The sequence below is a fragment of the Coenobita brevimanus genome, chromosome 57, assembly GCF_032717465.1.
Source record: "Coenobita brevimanus isolate Jiangsu-jjx chromosome 57, ASM3271746v2, whole genome shotgun sequence".
NCBI classification, from domain to species: domain Eukaryota; kingdom Metazoa; phylum Arthropoda; class Malacostraca; order Decapoda; family Coenobitidae; genus Coenobita; species Coenobita brevimanus.
Window position 1 is genome coordinate 38828553 of NC_137010.1, and position 21600 is coordinate 38850152.

Here is a 21600-nt window from a genome sequence, read left to right on the forward strand (position 1 = left end):
AAGGTAATTTTTAAAGGTTTTGATCTGTTTTAACCTAATTTTGAGGATAATATTCAGGATCAGCCAAGAGGTGAGTTTTTTTTTTTTTAACAATAGGTCAATGGTCAAGGTCACACGCTAAGTTCAACTTAAAACAGTTTTCATCCAATCTGGACCAATCTTTGTGCAAAGGTTCAAGCTAAGCAAGGATAGAAGGATTCGATTTTGAGGACAATGAAAGATCAAGGTCACAGGGAAAGATCAAGCGTCATGGTAACATGGCAGGATCATCATAAACAATTCTTAGACCGGGTTTTGTGAAAGTAATTAAGTTTTGACAACAATCCGCCAAAGCTCAAGATCACTGGATAAGGTCAAATGTTCGACCTTATAAATTAAACGATTATTTATTTATTTTTTTTCTATTTCGACCAAACTTTGTTGAAAGATTAAGGGTCAGCCATGAATGAACAGAACTGATATTGAAAACAATATATCAACTGTCAAGGTCACAGAACAAGGTCAACTGGACTGTTTTAAACCAACTTGGACCATGCTTAGTGGAAGGGTTCATGGTCGGGCAAGAATGAGGCACTGTAAATCGATCTTTCGAACAATTGATCAGTGTTCAAGGTCAGATGGGAACTTCAAATATTCGGTGCACAAACAACTTGTACGGTGCGTATGTTGCACTCTCTGGGTTCCTCCCCCTCCTCCTCTTCCTCCTCCTCTTTCTCCTCCTCCTCCTCATCATCATCATCATCATCATCATCATCATCATCATCATTATTATTATTATTATTATCATTATTATTATTATTATTATGTTGCTGTTCGGCCGAGCGAAGTGAGGGAAAACATCACTTCAACCAAAAACTGTCGCGTGAAAGTCTTGTCTCAAGTGGCTTGTAACTTTTCCTGACTGAAGTACACCAAAACTGTGTTGCCTTCTCAGCAGTTTAACCAGTGTGGCATGGTATTTCATTTTCACATTGCCATGAAGATTGCCTTCCAGAGAAAGCTAGACTTTTCCCCACTAAGAGCAAACTATAATTGAAAACGACCCAAACCTTTCCCTTCTGCAAGAACAATGCGTCATCCCCCCCCCCATGACCATTTGGCCAATCATGACACGTCGTACCTTATTGAAGCTGTCATGCAAATTACCTTACATTGGTACCAGTCATTTTCCAAAAAGAGCCAGATGTAGTAAAAAAAAGACCAAAAATACAATCTTGCTCGTTTGGTCACGGTCCAATGGTGTGGATTTTTTTTTTTTACCATTATTATTCTTGACGTCAGAACATATCATTGTGTATTCCTATCCTTTCGCAATTGCTCCCTGGTTACTTTACTTACAGACTCCTGTAACTTACTCTCGCCAGGATAAAATCGTCTGGCATTTGATGGAATAGAGTTCTAAAGTTGTCCCGACCATGAGATGGTAAACAGTGACAGTATTAACACTCAAACTCTATAACGTATTCTCAGCTAAGTAAAATCTTCACGCGTTGGATGTTTAGTTGAGTGGGTGAGAGTGGGACACGAAGAGGTGAATATCCAACTCATCTCGAGGATAATATTCCCCTTCTCCCTCCAACTCCAGCCACGTGTATAACACATAGCACCAAAGCTGTTAAATTTTAGACACTATCAAAACTGCAGCTGGTTTAAACGCATCGTTTGAAAGCTTATGCATAAGTAATGTGTTTCATACTTCTTTGTTTCCAACCATGTGATGAAAAATTATGTAAAAAATAGAGTATCAAACGGCACGCAATGTTTGTTATTTCTGAGAATATTAAAGCCACAGAGGCTCCATGAACATCCACAGAAAGTTTATGAGAAAGCAATACGTGTCACCTAAGTGACATTTCTCAACATTCGTCACCACATTGCTAAAAACAAAAAAAAAAAAAAAAAAAAAAAAAAGCACCAAATCAGCAGTAAAACTGTGCTCTCACGGATATTATTGAAGCTACAACCGACCTACACACACCGTTGGAAGTTCTCAAAAATTATTAAAACTACAACAAACCTTCGACCATGGTATGAAAGGTTATGTAACAGCAGTATATATTATTTAAGGTGCTTTTCTCAAAACTCCTAGCATAGTGCTTAAAAGTATTAAAATGAAAAGCAGAATTGAGCACAAAAGCTGAGTCAGGTGCTTCAACCAGGTTTTTTTTGGCATAAGGGTTGAAGGCCCCAAAACGGCTAGTTTGCATATTCTGAAACAAGATATATCATTTCAAAGTATGCACTAGTATCAGACAATGAGGACGGCACAGTTCACACTGTCTTTTGCCTAAAACAACAACAAGCTTACTCGCTCGGGCACATTTCACACTTTCCGGTGTGGACGCTTGTAACTTCCTTTTATTTTTGTTGTGGCTAGACGATTTTGTTCAATGTGGGAAAGTTCCCTAGCAGTGAAGAGGTTAATAGAGGCAATACTTAGCTCCTTCAAAGTGAAGTCTTTCGTACGCCGATAAATATCGTATGTAAGTTGCAAGAATATAATATAAAGGACGTCGTCGTGGTGAATGGGTTAATACTGAGAGGGATAATCATCATCATCATCATCATCATCATCATCATCATCATCCCATTCCAGGTATTATGAATGGGGTGGGCAGGATCTATAACCAGGGAAGAGAAAAACACCGAAGTGGGATATCCATCATCATATTTCCCACAGGCATTGGTCTATTGATTACTTGCTGCTGAATTTAATGCCTTTCACATTAACAGATCTCTAATTACATTGTGAACCGCGCCATGTTTATTGTGTCGCTTCGTGTGTGTGTGTGTGTGTGTGTGTGTGTGTGTGTGTGTGTGTGTGTGTGTGTGTGTGTAATAAATGCCTCAAATACTTGATCTGTATAATATCTCTATTATCACACATGGTGTCCACGTTTCCCCCACTCTCCCCCGGCCAGGTCGCTGCAGTGCACCCGTATTCGGCTGCACAAGAACCTGTTCGTGAGTTTCGTGGCCAACAACAGCCTGTGGATTGTGTGGTACCGCGAGGTGGCCGCCAACCCAGACACACTGCTGCAGAACTCGGTACGTTGCACACACACACACTCTCTGCTGTTCAGTACTATAGCCACCAAACTCCAGTGACTTATAAATTTCGCTCTTACTACCCCTACACTATTTCATTCAACTTTCGAGACTTTTCGAATAGAATGGTTTAGTTACAGCCTCCATTAACACCTTCACTTGGCCAAGCTCCAGTCCTGTATGAGACAGCCCTAGCATGTATTCAATATGGACGGTGGGTGTTAGCGCCGAAGTGGTGACATGTAGAGGTGTATGGTATGTAGGAGGACTGCTGGGCCTTGATAGCAGGCTGTGAAGCCTATGCCCAGAGTCGGACACATAAAAAAAAATAATAATAAAAAAAATAAAAAGCTGATTAATGTCATCGGGTGGCAGTGGGAATGAATTAATAACACTTCTTCCTCGGACTGAAAGGGTTATCGCATCAATCAGTGGCGTATTTAATTCTTTCCTTCCTGCAACCATTTTTTTTTTTTTACTTCATTCTTCACTCCAGTGTCACATTTGTCATTTTATTTTTGCTGCCTTCTGTCGAGTCTGTATCTTTTAGAGAGAGTCTTAGAGTCAGCGAAAATAGATAAAACCTTCACAAACCATTCATTAATAAAAGTCCTTCCTAACGAATAAAATCAACACAGGGTAGCAACACTAAAATAAAGCAAAAAGTTAGTGGACTGAATGAGATGTCTCTAATGTAGTGGCCATGTGGTTAGAGAAGTAAGATGCTGTCCGAAAGGACGCAAGTTCGATTCCAGGATGGGGCAGGGAACGGTTTGATTATTTAAGTATCGTTGGAACAAATTTCACAGATCTTCCACACGAACAGCAGATAAGTAATGAAAGTACTCCTGCTAATATTATTACACAAACCTTGAATAAAAAGCCCCTGAATGGATTCAGAATGAACAGTAGATATTTGCACCAAAGTGGTGACATGTGAAGGGGCGTGGCATGTAGGAGTACAGCTGGGCCTTAGGTGATGGACTGTCATGTCTATGCCAGATACAAATAAAAACTCCTGTTTCATATTCTCGTCAGTAAACCCTGTAGTCAGAAGATGCATTTTTTTAAGCATGTTCTTCCCACCACTTGATTTTTTTCTGGTCAGGAGACATGTTTTGAATTTCAGGAGTTAGATGATAGCCATCATCAACCTTCTCGCTGCAAGAGATCGTTGTAAGGTGATTAAAATAATCTCCTGATTGTATGATTATAGCAGAAAGTCATCGTAGTGATGGTGTGGGGAGTCTGCCTTGTACTTCATCCTTAACAGTTTATTTCTGCAGACAACACTTCACTCTGGTCTTGTTTTATGTCTGTAGCCTTTGCCGGTAATGAACAGGCATGAGTAACAAACAAGAGAGTTATTAGGTGTAATATGAACAACAGATCGGAATGGGAAACGTACAGTGTTATGTACAGTATACAACCCATGTCGCTACGGAAACGAAAAAAAGTAACTTACAAGACAGTGTTTACAGTATGTGTAATGGGAAGAATAAATCGCAAAGAAAGAGGTGGCAGAAGCCTTCTAAGTTCACGAGAATATGCCCCCGGGACTCATTCTCATGTTAATAAAATAAGCAGGTATTGCCTGAAGCTGATTACAAGAGTTGTTCTGACAATTAGAGAGTTAATTACACCACCATCAACATAATCAGGCGTCCATAATAACTCTCAGGTGTTTTTAATGCCAGGATGAAGGAATCAAATGCTGGAAGCCCACAAGATTGCTCCCTCCGAGAAAAAAAAAAAAAAAAAAAAAAAAAAAAACAGCCGGATTCAAGGTCGGTTCATTTCGAGATGCCTGGACACATTGCGTTTAAAAGACCGGAGGTCATAAGCAGTGGGAAATACAGATAAAGGAAGACAGTTCCAGAACTGATCTGTTGTATACAAAAAAGACGAGGAGTCACCGTTAACCCTTGCATTAGAGAGGTGGACAGAAAAGGGATGAGAATTTGCTGCCAGACGGATGCTACGCTCCCGCCGTAGTGGTGGAGGAAATACAAGGAGACAGTTCAGAGGAGCGGTGACCATTGAAGTAACGATGAAAAAAAAAATAAAGATGCAACAGTGCCGTGAAGACAGCACTTGAAATGACTAAGAAGAGAAGAACTAATGAGATGAAAAGCCTTTGACTCCACCTTGTTGAGAAGAGCTGTATGTGGGGAGTCTCCCCACACATGAGAGTTGTACTTTACTCAGGGGCGAATAAAACCGTGTATCAAGTCAACAACTGTACAGGGATAAAGAAGGCACAAAGTCGGCTTAGCACAGATAATCTCTTGGAAGCAGATTCTACAAGAGAGGTAATATGATTTTTCCAAAATAAATCCTGAGAGAATGAAACCTCAGGTATGTTTAATGATGCAGGATGGACTTGGATATTGTTAAAAATTAAGAGACCTTCTCGCGAACGATTAGGACGGATCGAATGATGTAATACCTGAGTCTTCGATGCATTAAAAACAAGATTACTTTTGCCCCAATCAGAGATATGAGCCAAGTCAGACATTAAGTGTGCCATAGCCTCATATCTTGTTTCTTGAAGTAACTGCTGAGATAGATGCTGCAAACGCAGATGGAAAGGTGAAGGATGGGGTCATCAGCATATGGGTGGATAGGGTTAAAAGTGCAGCTTAGGAAGTCATTGATGAATATAAGGAAGAGCTTGTGATAGGACAGAACCCCGAGGAACACCACTATTGATAGCTCTAGGAGAACGGTGACCGTCTACAACAGCAGCTATTGAACGACCAGGAAGGAAGCTAGAGATGAAGGCACAGATGGAAGGACAGAAACCATAAGAGGGCAGTTTGAAAATCAAAGGATTATGCCATACTCGACTGCAAGTCTTTCAGATGTCAAGTACAATGGCATGCTTTCGTTGTAGTCCCGAAAGGAGGATGACCAGTACTGTATGAAAGGAAAGTGTGAAGATCGCCAATGGAGCGTCCTTGGAGGAATCCATACTGACGATCAGAAAAAAGGTTATGCTAGGAGTGGTGGTTTAATTTAAAAAAAAAAAAATGAAAAATAAAATAAAAATTGAAATGCAGGATGTTAAACAAAAATTGCTCGATAGTTAGAGGACTGGGAATGGTCATCCTTCTTGGGAAAGGCTGAATGTGAGCAAACTTCCAGCAAGAAGTAAAGGTATAAGTCAATAGACAATGAGGAAATAGTTTACTATGGTCAAGTGTAGGCAGAGAAGCACAAGGACAACAGGAAGGACCCCATTAGACCCATATATCTTATTTGTATCGAGCGTATTGAGCCTACTAAAGGCAGGAAGTACATCAAATAAAGACATTTTAATATCAGTCATGAGGAAGTCGGGGGGAGAGGAGATGAAACAACAGCACTGGAATCGTTTAAGTTGGAAATGGAGGAGAAAATTTGAGCAAATAGATCTGCTTTTTCAATAGCAGTTACAGAACCATCAGAAGAGAGGAGGGAAGGAGGATGAAATAGTGTTGTGATAAAGGTTTTTGGCAAGGTGCCAGAAGGAGCGGGAAAAATTTGAGTCGGAGAGTTCAGAGCATTTAGAACGAATGAAATTATTCTCAGCAGAGTGAAGAACAGACTTCACACGGTTCCAAGCAGAGACACAATTGAGATGAGATTCGGGGGTGTGTTGGGGATGGTAACTTTTGTAGGCTTTCTTGTTGTGGACAGCTTTAGAACAGGTGTGATTAAATCAAGGTATTTTTTGCATCAGTCAGTGGATAAGAGAAAGGAATGTATGCGTCTGTGCCCAAGAAAATAACCTCCGTAATGCACCAGGCACACTCAGATGACTCTCGGTCATCTATGCAATAATCATTCCAGGGAAAATAAAAGAAGTACGCCCTGAGTACCTCCCATTCAGTAGCTCCAATGTACCACAACCGCAGCTTCTTTGGAAGGTCTACAGGCCTTACTGGTGCAAGAGGACAGGCTAAGGTGATAAGGTTGTGACTGGTGGAGCCCATCAGAGAGAAGAGACTTACAGAGTATGCAGTAGGATTGGTTGTAAGAGGTCAGGTAGGTTGGAACTCCCTCCAAGGCAGTCAAGGATATGGACTGGGTGCTGCACAAGCTGCTGTAGGTCATTAACCCCCATCACCAGGGAACGTCTATACACGTAACAATCTGACTTCCATGGGGCCGCCAGGTAGAGGCTATATGCAAGTGTCTTCCCACCACCAGTTTGAACCGGCTGCCATTTCTTCTTGCCACCAGAGGGTAGGGAAGGAGTCCCTCTATACCATACAGGTGAGAGAGTCAGTCTGTCTCTTGCCTTTGCCAGGTGTACAACACTTTGATTCCGTGTGCGCTGCATGTAGCAAATTGCATCATGCACCTAGTATCCAAGGATACTAGAAAAGGGCTCAGTGATAGTGCCATAAGGCATGCCTCGGATGCAACAGCGTCTAGTTTATCTAGTAGTGGAGTAAGTTATCACACTGAGAGCAAAGCCATAGTCGGCACCGTGGGCAGATGCACAAACACCTCTCTTGCACCAAAAATTAGTTCTCTTCTTCACATCATTACTTATCAATGCAAGGACCTACAGACCTGGGGATACTTTCACTAACAAGAGGAAGAGTTGTTGAGTAAAAAGGTTTCGTTTCCCTCAGGGCTATACTTCCCAGATATTAAGGTTTGAAAACAAGCCATTTTCAGCAGTTTCCGAGAAATTGCCCGTATTGAGGTGATGACTGCATTAAATATTGCCTGACGTGTGGGGTTTAAGGATTAGAAAGATGAAGGCACGTTCACCAGGTGAATCAGTGAATGGAGAGGATAGCCAAAGGTGGAAGTGAACATTGAAATCACCTAGAATGAAGAGTTCAAAGAAAGCCGAAATTGATAGGATGTGTTCCATCTTCGAAGTAAGATAGTTGAAAAATTTTTCATGGTTGGTAGAATTAGGGGATTAGTACACAGCACAGATGTATTTAGGCAGAGATTAACAAGCTAGACAAATGCAGAGTGCAGAGAATTCAGAGGATGCAAGTACAAGGGCACGAGAGCTTAGTATGGTGTTGAGTACATACACACAACAGCCACTCTTGGCTCTAAAGTGAGAATAAAGTAGGAGGACACAGAGAAGCATTTGCTATCCATCGCCTCAGGCAGCTGAGTCTCAATGAGGAAGCGAAAGTAATGTTTAGAGGAAGAGAGGTTGCGTTCAAAAGGGAGAAAACCAGAGGAAATGCCACAAATGTTGCAGAAATGAATACAGAGTGAGTCAGACAAAGTTCCATGAATCTCACATGGTCATCTCCGGGAAAGGGGCGTAGGGTGGGCATTTTAACCCCTCCCCCTTCGGGGACTCCGAGACTGGGTGTTGAGACGCCGTTTTTGCGGAATTTAGAAAAGAAAGTGTGGTGTGCAATGTGCATGTAGTCTGACGTTGACTGTTTTAGGGCAATGCATAGGAGAGTATGCTGGCCCACTCTCTGTGTTACTGATACGCTTAAAAAGTTCAGCAATGGGGGATGGTCTGATGTTAGCTGGTATACAATGGTGGAGTTGTTCCGACCATGAGAGAGTTGCAGTGAAAGCACTGGCACTTTCCGGCTCCTATATTTTTCACGTGTTTGAAATCGTCTGACCTTAATTAGAGACTTCACCAGATCCTGTTTCAGAAATCTGCCACTAGGTTCGCTTCCGTCGCCCAGCTCTGATGCGGGGTAAGCACTGGAAAAGTAGCCAGTGCTTAATTTCTTTTTAATTTTGACACAAAGTAAAACACCTCAAAACATATTTTACTCATCAAATTACCCAGATGGCATAATATGCTACAAAGAAATTACAGTATGGGAACCCTTTGGTTATATATAATGAATTATAAGTGTCATTTTGTAAACTCCGCTTTCGTTAGTTTACTCATCTCTGTAAGCATAACATAGAGACAAAACCTAGGCAATTTTACTAGAATCATCCATAAAGTAAGATAACAGTGATTAAAATATTTGTCATTCGTTAGTATCCACAAAAGAAAATAGATGTGTAGCCGCATATTTAGCAACACCTTTCGATATGCTACCCTGCCTGACGTATGACTTTTCCTAACAATGCGGACCTACTGTATTGGACGTCTTGGTCATCTTAGTAACCAAAGTCTAACAAATAATTCTTTTAAATGTTTCCCTGTTTCCACTGCACAGTTTAGTAAGTTTACACTTCAACTCCTCATACTCTGTTATGATTACAGTGTCGTACCGCACTGCCGTTTGTTTGGATTAATATGGCTGACTCACCAACTAAGCAATCGTTCAGTATATTATTTTCAGAGGAACTGTTTACTACTTTAAAGCATGCTAAAACACACACATCAGAAGTTCTAAAGGTAATCTCCTTTTACTAACTGCACACGATTTATTCAAATATATGTAAATAGACAGCGCACTATTTTAGTCCCCAAGCTAAGATTCTCGGAAAGCCTGGTTATTCTTTCTTTACTGGTATATAGACATGCGCTTGATTGAATAGGAAAAAATATTCATATAAATAGCAGTATTATTATAAACTTAGTAGGCCTATTAGGTACAATTTCACAGGTCTTTAAAACCCCGCAAAAATATTTAATCGAGGCTGGACGGCGCTAGACCACCTGGTGGCAGACCGCTGAAACAGGTTTGATGAAGCCTCTAATTGGAATACAGTACTAAAGAGGCGACCATTTGAGGATAAAACTCTTCTGTAAAATAAAGCAATTTCTGCATCTGTAGTACATCTGTCCTAAACGATTTGGCACGATGTCGCCATTTTCTGGATTTTTTTTTTTTTTTTTTTTTTTTAGTATGATGATGGTTTTCTTGTTTCCGTTGGAGTTTTTTAGCCTTGTAATATAATGATGCTTTTCTCTCCATAATTAATTCATCTGTTCTAACCTGTACAATACAATGACGTCGTTTCAGTGTATGGGTCAGTTATTCATTCATTCATTGCCAGACGCCGTGTATCCCAAACGGGGTGGCCAAGGGCTTAGAGTTAATTGTTTTACAGGGAGGGGCACTAATCCTCCACCAACCCCACTTGACACGTAGGGAGAACGTTATGCCAGCAGCATCTGGTGTTCCCAGGCGGTCACCCATCCAAGTATATCAGCGTATTTAGTAGGGGAGACAGGGTCTAGTTGTGACAAGTGTTTTATTTTCCTCACTGCATTGTAGGTCAATGGTATAATATCCTATAATGATTTTTTTGTCTGGAAGCAGGAAAGTATATCCTTTTATTATTAATATAGACAAAATAAACGAAAAAATTTTTGCCATATGGTTATTTAAAGGTTTAGAATGGCATGTCATTCGTCACAATTTACCCCAGATACTGGGCAACTTGTTACGCACCCCAGGGTAATTTGATATGAATGTTATAGAACCTAAATATGTCCATAATTATTCTGTTGTCATTAACATGTGAATACAGGCGTAGTGGCATATTGGATGTAGTGTAAGTAAAATTGAATTATATAATTATCATGCATTCAGTCACTCATCACAATCTCTGTCAGTATCGAATCATTCAGTTGTGCAACTGCTGCCATTCAGTTATTCCACCACCGTCACCAGTACTCACTGAATCACTCACTTGTTCCATTTTCACTGTTTATAAACATGGAGAGGAAGAGAGATAAATATAAAATAGCTTGATTTATATAGACTCATTCATTGATATAGATAGATGAAGGAATAAATAGATTGTCTGAGACAGACAGATTGATATAAATAAATATATTAGGTAGATAGATAGAGTGACAGATAAACTGACAGATAAACACAGATACCACCTAGATCTACATAAAGAATACATTTACAACACCGTTCATTAGCCATTATGTTACTATTATTTTACACTGTCCTGATCTGCAACACTTTTATATGATTATTATCCATAACTCGTTTGACTGCTACCTCCATGGCAGTCTGTTTTCGTTGGGTAATTCCAGGCATGGATGAAGTGATTAGCTGAAAATAGTGGGATAATTTAGTACAGTTGTTCTCTATCTATCTATCTATAGCCCGACGCCCTAATCCCGCAAAGGGTGGCCGCAGACAAAACGCCTCCAAGTCGCTCTGTCACCCACCATTTGACTACCCTCCCCCCAACTCACCCCCCCTCCCTCATATACCTCTCAACTCCATCCCTCCACCTCATCCTCGGTCTACCCCTCCCTCTCCCTCCCTCCACCTCACCTACATACACCCTCTTAGCAAGTCGTTCATTCTCCATTCTCTCCACATGTTCAAACCACCTCAGTGTATTTCTCCTAATCTTCTCAACCACATCCACGTCCACCGCACAACGTTCCTTCACTTCTTCATTCGTCAACCTGTCCCTCCATGTCACTCCACATGCTCCTTTCAAGTACCTCATTTCCACTGCTCTCACTCTTGACTTATTCCCCTCTTGCAAGGTCCACGCCTTGCTTCCATACGTCAGGGTAGGGATCACATTACTATCATGCAGTGACTTTTTAACTTCCCTACTCACCTCCTTATTCCTCATCACTGCTTTCAGTGAACCAACAACCTTCCTTCCCTGCTGTACCCTTTCACGCACTTCATCCCCCAAAGTTCCATCCTTACTCACCACACTACCCAAGTACTTGAATACACTCACATTCTCCATATCCTCACCATCCCATCTCACTGTACATTCTGTGACTTCATTCCTCTCAAACACCATAACTTTACTTTTGTCTACATTAACTTTCAGCTTCTTCCTCCTACACACTGTCCCAAATTCATTCACCAAACCTTGAAACTCCCATTCATCTTCACTCAACAATACTGTATCATCAGCAAACAGCAACACCGGAATCTTCCAAATCTCACCCTCATTCATTAGAGCCACCCCCACATCCATTGCCCTACCTTGCACCTCCTTTACAACCCCATTCATGTATATATTAAACAGCCATGGAGACATCACACAACCCTGATTCAGTCCCACATTGAGATCAAAGAACTCACTCAGCTCACCATCCACTCGCACCGTAGCCCTAGCTCCTTCGTACATACTTTTCATAGCACTCAACAATTTCCCCTCCACTCCATATATTCTTAATACCTTCCACATACCTTGCCTATCTATTCTGTCATAAGCTTTCTCCAAGTCCATGAACGCAGCATACACTTTCTTTCCTTTCTCTAGATACTTCTCCACTAAACATCTTAGAACAAATATCTGATCTACACACCTTTTTCCCTTCCTAAATCCCCCTTGTTCTTCTCCAACTAGCTCCTCTGTCATATGCCTAACCCTATCAATGAGTATTCTACCATATATTTTACTAGTCACACTAAGAAGGCAAATACCCCTATGGTTACCACATACTTCTCTTTCCCCTTTTCCTTTGTATAAAGGAACAATTATACCTGATTTCCAGTCCTCTGGAACCCTTCCCTCTTCCCAGGCCAATCTACACAACTTCCATATCCACTCCACAACAATCTCACCCCCATACCTCAGCATTTCACCACACGCTCCATCAATTCCAGGGGCCTTTCCCAACTTGATCTTCCTTGCTTCCACTACTCGTACTTCCGTCCTACTGATCTCTTCCTCCCTCCTCTCATCTCTTCTTCTCCCAGCCATTCCCCAACCACTTATACTCACACTGCTCTCACTCTCTACATTCAACAAATTTTCAGAGTGCTCCTTCCATCTCCTCAATTTCTCTCTCTTCACCAACAATCTATTTTTCCTATCTTTCACTTCCCTACTATTTCCCCTTTCACACTGCCTTACTTTCTTTACCTCCTTCCAAAACAATTACTTACTCTTCCTCCATTTCACATTCAGATTCCTTCCAAATTCTTCATCCACTTTCTTCTTACTCTCCTTCACCAGTCTCTTCACCTCTCTTCTCCTGCTCACATATACCTCTCTCTTCTCTCTCTCATCTTCTCCCCTACCTCTACTCGCTAACCATTCACTATATGCCTTCTTCTTTTGTTCCACAGCTCGTTTCACCTCATCATTCCACCATGCTGTCCCTTGCACACCCTTGCATCTCCTCCTCACTCCACAAACCACCTCACACACTGCGCCTGTCTCTTCCGTGAATATCTTACATACATCTTCCACCCCTTCCATCTGCTCTAGCTCATACCTTCCCAATCTTTCTTCCACTATGCTCTTATACTCTCCCAATTTCTCACTGTCTTGCAATTTCTCCACTCTTCTCACAGGAGCTGTTTCCTCCTGTCTTCCCCTTCGTCTCTTCAACCATTTTCTTTGCAGCTTTACCTTGCCCATCACTAAGTGATGGTCCGAGACTCCATTCCCCCACCATCTCCACACTCTTGCATCCAACACTTGTCTTCTCATTCGCTCATCCACACAGACGTAGTCTATCATTGCCTTTCGTTCAACAAGTTCACCATCCATCCTCCTCATTACTCTCCATGTATACCGGAGGATCATCTTATGCCGAAAGTAGGTGTTGGCTATTGCCAACCCCTTACTAGCACAGATGTCCACCAAAGCACTACCATTCCCATCTACTTCAGCTGGCACATCCCACTGACCAACCACTCCATCCACTCGTACATTCCCAACTTTGCCATTCATGTCTCCAATCAAAAACACTCTCGCTCCTCTCAGATTTGTCCATACATGCTTCTACTCTTGCCCAAAACTCATCTTTCACTCTTGCCACTCGGTCCTCTGTCGGAGCATACACACGTACTCTACAATCGCCCACGCTTGTATACCTACTTTCATCCTCACCCATACAATCCTTGCACCCACTGTTCCATACTCTCTTATATTCTCTTTCCACTTCTTGCTTATCATCAGACATACTCCTTCTCTTGCCCTCTCATTCTCATTGACTCCCGCACATGTACCCAAACCATATTCCCATTCTCTCACCCTTTCACCTTACCATTTAGTTTCAGTCAATCCACATATATCCACTCTTGCATCCTCAAGCACTCTAACAATCTTTGTCTCTTTCACTTCATCATTCACTCCTCTCACATTCCACGTTCCCACCCTCAGAAAGTCCTTTGTCCATTCCTTAGTCGTCAACGTATGGTCCGTCCTGGTCCGAGGCGCTTTATTCGCTTGTTCAGTCAGTTCTTTTTACGGGGTGGGACACACTAACCCACCACCAACTCTTTTAGTCGCCTCGTACGACAAGCAGGGATACTGGGGGAGTATTCTTGAAAATCCCCCTACCCCCAGAGGGGTAACAACTAACCCATAACAACCAAACCCAACACTCTTTTTCGGTACACTTGGTCATTGTATATTTATAAAAATGACTCCACCACCATAAACCTTTGCGAATCTCATAGCCTTTTCACATACTCGTATATGATTCCACTCACCAGGTGACTCAGCTGCATCAACAAGTGACATTGATATATCACATTAACTTTGAACATGGATGAAAATTTTGACAGATAAAATGTCAATTATTTTCCCTTAGCTCCTACTCAAGCAACGCCTTCAAGTTGCCATTTCAGGCTCTATCTTTGCATGAAAGCTGCATAACATGGCGACGACCACTACTATGTCTATAGGCTAATTATGGAGATACTGAGGGTGTAACAACTTGGACATGTAACAACTAAACCCGGTCTCCCCTACAGTTACACCTTCAATTTCAGGCTCAACACTCCTACATCTGTTACTCATAATCGAATGGTCAGGCATTAACTGGTGTAGAACACCAGAGCTGTACCGACTATCGGAGAATTAACGGTACCACTACTTAGCCTTCCAGGCTCCTATACTTACTTTCAGTTGAGTGAAAATGCCTGGCATTAACTGGGGTAAAATACGGGAAGAGGCGATCATGATAGGGATAATATGCCCCAGGGATTATAATCCGATTCCGAGAGAACTCTCATGGTAAAGTTGGTGGAATGGAGAGCTAGGCATTGGCATTAGTAATCAATCATGTTGGCATCAGAGGACAAGTGGAGTTAGAACTGTTTAAGCATCGTGTCACACAAGAGTGCCTATTCATTCCCAAAGTCGTAATTGAGGCCTTGCCCAGCTGAGCCGGAATGGGAATTTTCTGTATGTCCATTTGTTTATCAATCTGTTCATGCTCTGTTAACGGACCGCAAGTACTGACCAATTTTGACGATTGAGCTGTCAGTTGCAATCTCTCCGCCTGACAATGTGTCCTCATCTGAGTGGTCGCTTCCCTCAGGCAAACCCCAGGGTCACAATGCCTTTAAAAAAAAAAAGAAAAAAAAAAGGGGTCATGCCAACAACACATATTTCTTTATATGGAAAAGTATCGGTATTAAGTTGGTATCACTGGAAGGGGCGTTCAAAATGCAGTAATACATGTTGTCATCATGATATTTATACAGCCCCTTAGAAACAGGCTTGGTACAAAATTTTTTAAAAGAGTGTCTGTTGCTGCCTTAATAAATGATGGAGGTAGGCTGGGAGGTAGATGATTAGGTAACAGGTAGTTAAGTAAGGAGGCAGGTAGGGAGTAACCGATCTACCAGAAGACCCGCCGACATGTAAAAATACCCCCGCTAATACCAATACACCAGTCCTATATGAGACAGCCCTAGCATGTATTCAATATGGACGGTGGGTGTTAGCGCCGAAGTGGTGACATGTAGAGGTGTATGGTATGTAGGAGGACTGCTGGGCCTTGATAGCAAGCTGTGAAGCCTATGCCCAGAGTCGGACACATAAAAAAAAAAAAAAAAAAAAAATTACAGAGTCTAAAAGAGTGTTTGCAAAACCTGAGCTCAGCATATAACAAATATTTCCCTGCACACGACACGGATCATACAAGGCTTCATCTTTAGGACCCTAGCGTGTAAAGACGCAGCTATAGTCGCAGCGCACGACTCTGGGGTTATCATTGTCGTACCCTGGCAACCTACCATTCAAAAGTGCGTCCGATTTAATATCATATTATACACGAATCATATTAATATGCATGAATATATTATACACGAATATTATTATACAGGAACATATTATACACGAATCACATGCGTCTCATATTATACACAAAATCAGAAGCACTTTTGAATGGCAGGTTGCCAGGGCACGATAATAACAACCTCAGAGTCGCGCGCCGCAACTGTAGTAACTATGGATCAAAGCCACGGCCGGCCTTAGAAGTTGCAGGGCCCAATTGGGAATATTTTGGGTGGGGTCCCCAGGTTCATAGTCAAGGTCTGTAGAATCATATTTATATAATTAAAGTCCAGTATAGACTTTATTTATATTATAGGAGTAGTATACTCGTCTTTATGTTAAAATGTTGCCTCATCATTTGGTTCTTCAGCCTGAGATTATCAAACCCATAGCTCTTTTCAGTTTTAAGCAATAGTTTACGAAACTCCATTTTCTAAGTCTTCCGAACCATCCCATCCGGTGGTGATGGTTCGGACAGAAGGGTAGGATGGTTTTGCTACAAGTATTACTTGGCATGTTCTTAAAATTATGTGAGTTGGATTGGCTAAAAACAAAATTTTCATTTCAAAAACATTTTTTCTCCTCAAGTACAAAATTAAACTTCAGAATCCAAATGAACCTCTTCATATTTGTTTATACATACACACACACACACACACACACACACACACACACACATATATATATATATATATATATATATATATATATATATATATATATATATATATATATATATATATATATATATATATATATATTTTCCATCCTTCCATTCCATCATCCAATCCTACATTGCCCCATGAGGAGCGTAGGAGCCCGGGGCTAGGCAGTTGGTCCCGACATTTAAGATGAGAGTGACCAGCCTCACTCATCCCTGAGTGGCATTACATGAGCAATCAATCCCAACCATCCCTTCCATCCCTTGGATATAAACCTTCACCGGCTCAATCCGATTGGAGCGCAATAATTACCCACTAAACCACCAGGCGCCAAAATTTGGTTATATGGTTACCACCCAGCGTAGTAAATGGTTTCCCGGTGCACAGGAAACCATTTGACTTGTCACTCAGTGTAGAGTCACTCACAGGCTGAAGGAAGTGGAAAGAATGAAGGAAAAAAAGACAGAAGAGGGAGTGTAAAGTCACTCGTAGGCAGAAGGACAAGGAAAGAATGAAGGAAAGAAGGACAGAAGAGAATGGAAGGAAAGAAGGATGGAGAGGAAAGGGCAGACATTCGAGAGCAGCACTACATCGAGTGAGTGGATGGTGAGCGTCCCCACCTACCACACACACACACACATATATATATATATATATATATATATATATATATATATATATATATATATATATATATATATATATATATATATATATATCATTCCCTGATGGATGTTAAGAGTTGTTTCACTATGTGATCATAATATAAATGTGTAAAAGAAGTAATGCTATCATTTGATAAGACCATGACTTGGTAATTGTGGGGTAATACCGGTAGTTCTGACCACTGAGCTCTATCATATGGAGGGGCATTCTCATGGGTAGCGCCGCGTAGTTTGTGTGCCTGCCGCCAGGGCCCATGGCGGCGCTGATGATGTTTATGTACCACAACTGACGCCAGTGCCTTTTGAAATCAGCCAATGAATCTGGAAAATATAGTGTCATGGTCCACTGCACAGCCAAGATTTAGTGCCATGGCCCACTACACAGCTTATGGAAGCAACAGCGAAACGGCGAAACGGGGACATCAAGCTAAGAACAGTGTTCCAATTTCATTACCCTGGTGGAGGCGACGAGTGCGGTATTTCAGTATGGTGGCTAAAATCACATTCTTGTTGCAGAGATTGCCCCTCCATATTACAGAGCTTAGTGGTTCTGACACTGACGAACCATCCTTTTCCTAAACTGTCCTGATCATCCCGAATCTGTATAATTAATTGATGGGTACCCTCGAATTCCACACGAGAGAATTTAATATTCGTTTTTTATAACAATTTCTTCTACATGCAACACAGATTCACCATCATAGTGCATAATTCGCTGCTCCAGATATATATGGAGGTAGGGCTTACAATATACACTTAAATTACGACACAGGAGGTGGAAACAAAATAATCTGACCTGCATCGAAAACTGTGGCGTTTGTAGGTCCATCTTTGACTCCAGGGTGTTCGGAGAGACCAATTCACCTAGAGTCTCACGCAGACACTGACAGTTAGTTATCCCATCCTGACTTTGACAGACTTACAATTACCCAGCAGTATATGATTGGTCCGATTCAGAATGTGAATAAATAATGACACTAATGAAATGTCACAAACTTACTTTGTACCATAACGTCTAAAGAGTTCATAGATTAGGAATATACTGAATCATATTACATGCAACTCGAATAAATGTAATTAAATGTTGATATTTTGTTTCATATTTTTTTATTAAAATAATAAGTTTGTACAAATTACATAAAATATGACTTGTTCATTTGAATGGCGAGAACCAACCAGGTTCCTATACACACATGTTTAATGAACCAAGGTACGTATGAGGGTGATTTTCATGGCTTTAATCTCTTAATGTATCCACCTTGGTTTATCAGGGTAAAATGGATTTGAATTGCCAAAATAGTCATCGAATTTTCCACCATGGAAGCAGAACATTAGGTGCGCTAAGCCGGCTCCGTACCTTCTTTACCCCTGCACAGTTGTTGACTTTATACACGGGTTTTATTCACCCCTGTGTAGAATACAACTCTCATGTGTGGGGAGGCTCTTCACATACAGCTCTTCTCATTTGGTAGTAGTCAAAGGCTTTTCGTCTCAACAACTCTCCTCCTCTTACTGGCTCCCTTCAGCCTCTGTCTCTTCACCACACTGTTTCATATTCATCTCTATTCTATCACTACTTCAATGGTCACTGCTCCTCTGAACTGTCTGCTTGCATCCCTCCACCTCTACGACGGGTGCGTAGCACCCGTTTAGCAACAAACTCTCACCCCTTTTCTGTCCAACTCTCTAATGCAAGAGTTAACCGTTTCTCCCAGTCCTTCATTTATGCAACAGGTCAGCTCTGGAACTGTCTCCTTCTCTCTGTATTTCCTGCTTCTTATGATCTCCAGTCTTTCAAACGCAGTGTGTCCAGGCATCTCAAAATGAACGGGTCTTGAATTTGGCTCTCTTTCGTATTGTTTTTATTTTTTTCTTGGAAGGAAAGGCTTGCGGGCTCCTGGCCTTTGGTTCCTTCATCCTTGCATAAAAAAAGAAAACATTCATGATTAAAGACCCAGAGAGTTCAAAACGTAATTTATATACTACTAAAATTCCCATTTGTTTATATGTTTATCTGTTTGTACCCTCAAATTAGCCAAAATGGTGCATTACAGCCCAATAATTTTTGAAGCAATGTACTTAACATGCGCTACTTTCAAGAATGTGTTAAATAATCGGATGCAATCGGCCTGCGGTTACCAGAAATGTTGGTCATTAACACACGTCTATATCTTATATTACACGGTAATGCAGCAGGGCATTTCAGTAGAGTTTCTGCAGAGAGAGAGAGAGAGAGAGAGAGAGAGAGAGAGAGAGATTAAAGAATAAAAAACAAAGGGTGCAATCGGCCTCCGGTTACCACAACTGTTGTTATTTAACACACATCCAAATTTTACAATGCGCGGTAAATGCGGCGGGTTAGATTCCGTGGAGTTTCATGTCCCTGTATATAAAGAGAGAGAGAGAGAGAGAGAGAAGGAGTTTGTCTGCCTGTCCGTCTGCCCTGTATGGAAATCAAGGGGGATGCATATAGAACTCTTTTAACAGCGCTAACAGGTGTAACTTCTTACGACGAATTTAAACGTTTTGAACGTGTACATTACATATGCTAAAGTGGCTCCTCTGATGGCCAAGATTACAATTAATCACGAGTACTCAAGGCAACATGATGGAAAGATGGCAGCCAATTACCGTAGAATTTTTTGCTTCAATAACCATGTTATCATTTTTCCTTCCTTCCTCTTTTATCTTTCTGTCCTTCATTCTTATCTCTTCCTTCTGTCACAGGTGACTCTGCACTGAGTCGCAAGCCAGATGGTTTCCTGTACACCAGGAAACCATTTACTATCCTGGGTGGTAATCATATAACCAAATTATTGCGCCTGGTGGTTTAGTGGGTAATTAAGGCTCTCCAGTCGGATTGAGCCTGTGCAGGTTTATATCCAAGGGGTGATTGGGGCTTATTGCTCACGTAATGCCACTCAGGGATGAGTGTGACTGGTCACTGTCATCTTAAATGTCAGGGCCAACTTGCATAGACCCGAGGTTCTACGCTTCTCATGGGGCAACACAAAATTAGATGATGATGATGATGATGATGATGATTAGCTACAGCCAGTCGGTTGGGAGAACTGATTGATGGGATGGGTGGACAGGGTTGGTGGGTGCGTGTGTAGTGGGAAAGTAAGTCCGTGGTGGGATTAGGTCAATGGAGAATTATAACTCTGGGAAAATGGGCTCAAGCATAAAATGGGAACCCGAGGGTCTTCTTCCACAAGGAGTGGCCATCCAGGGTCCCTCTTTTCACTGTTTCTGATAATTTACAATTTGGTGAGGGGGCTGACACTTCTGAAAATCATGGCAGGAAAATTGTATGTGGTGGAAAACCTTCCGAGCAACCAAACGAACTTACCTGGAAAGTTTCATTCACATCCATTAATAGTCTAGGAGGAGTTAAAACACACACACACACACACACACACACACACACACACACACACACACACACACAGGCTAAATCTCGCACAATGGTATAAGGTGAGCTGTCGAATATTATACCATTCTGCCTCGCAAGATTATGATTAATAATAATAATAATAATAATAATAAATATATAATAATAATAATAATAATAATAATAATAATAATAACAATAATAATAATAATAGACAGCTTGTGCCCCGCCGCTAGATGTCAACCCTTCACGGCTGAGCCATATGAGCTATACTAAGGAATTTCTGCTGCGTCTTGCCAGCAGCATCCTCATTAATACCTAATGCATGTCCTCACTCGTGTGTCGTGGCAGCAAGATTCGTAACTACACCATTAATTACTGGATTTATTTTCTTAAACGATATTTGCAAAGCTGCGATAAACTGCACCACCAGGTGTAATTTTACCTTAGCTATTTGTCTACTTAAACATTATCGTGTCTTTATATCCAAGAGAGGATTCGGAATAGAATATATATATATTTTTTAATGCGTCTGACTCTGTACAAAGGCTTATAACAGCGCCATTTCCTGAGGTCAAGCTGTCCTCGTACGTACTGTACACTTACAATGTGTGTGTGTGTGTGTGTGTGTGTGTGTGTGTGTGTGTGTGTGTGTGTGTGTGTGTGTGTGTGTGAGAGAGAGAGAGAGGGAGAGTTGAAGGGTCGGGAAATATACTTGTAGTATAATAGTGTGTGTGTGGGTGGAGGGATGTTTAATTGTCGTATGTGAATGTATCAGGTGTGTGGCAAAGTGGTCTCCACGGAGGCTCTTCTCTGGGTGTCAGGATGCTCCAATCAGGATAAATCGGCTGCAGCCCTAGTGGCACAGGAGAGAAATAAAGAAGGGATCCATGGCTAACCAAGTAGCGGAACGTCTAGA

The 21600-nt window shown here is 41.4% G+C and overlaps 1 protein-coding gene across 1 annotated transcript in view; it reads left to right on the plus strand.

The window, feature by feature from the left end:
- The window catches only part of LOC145401964 (calcitonin gene-related peptide type 1 receptor-like), a 237257-nt gene that overhangs the window by 43584 nt on the left and 172073 nt on the right, over window positions 1-21600 (plus strand). Inside the window, exon 5 of the mRNA XM_080274069.1 lies at window positions 2922-3048. Within this exon, the coding sequence (XP_080130195.1) occupies window positions 2922-3048 (127 nt within the window). The remainder of the gene's footprint in view (window positions 1-2921; window positions 3049-21600) is intronic.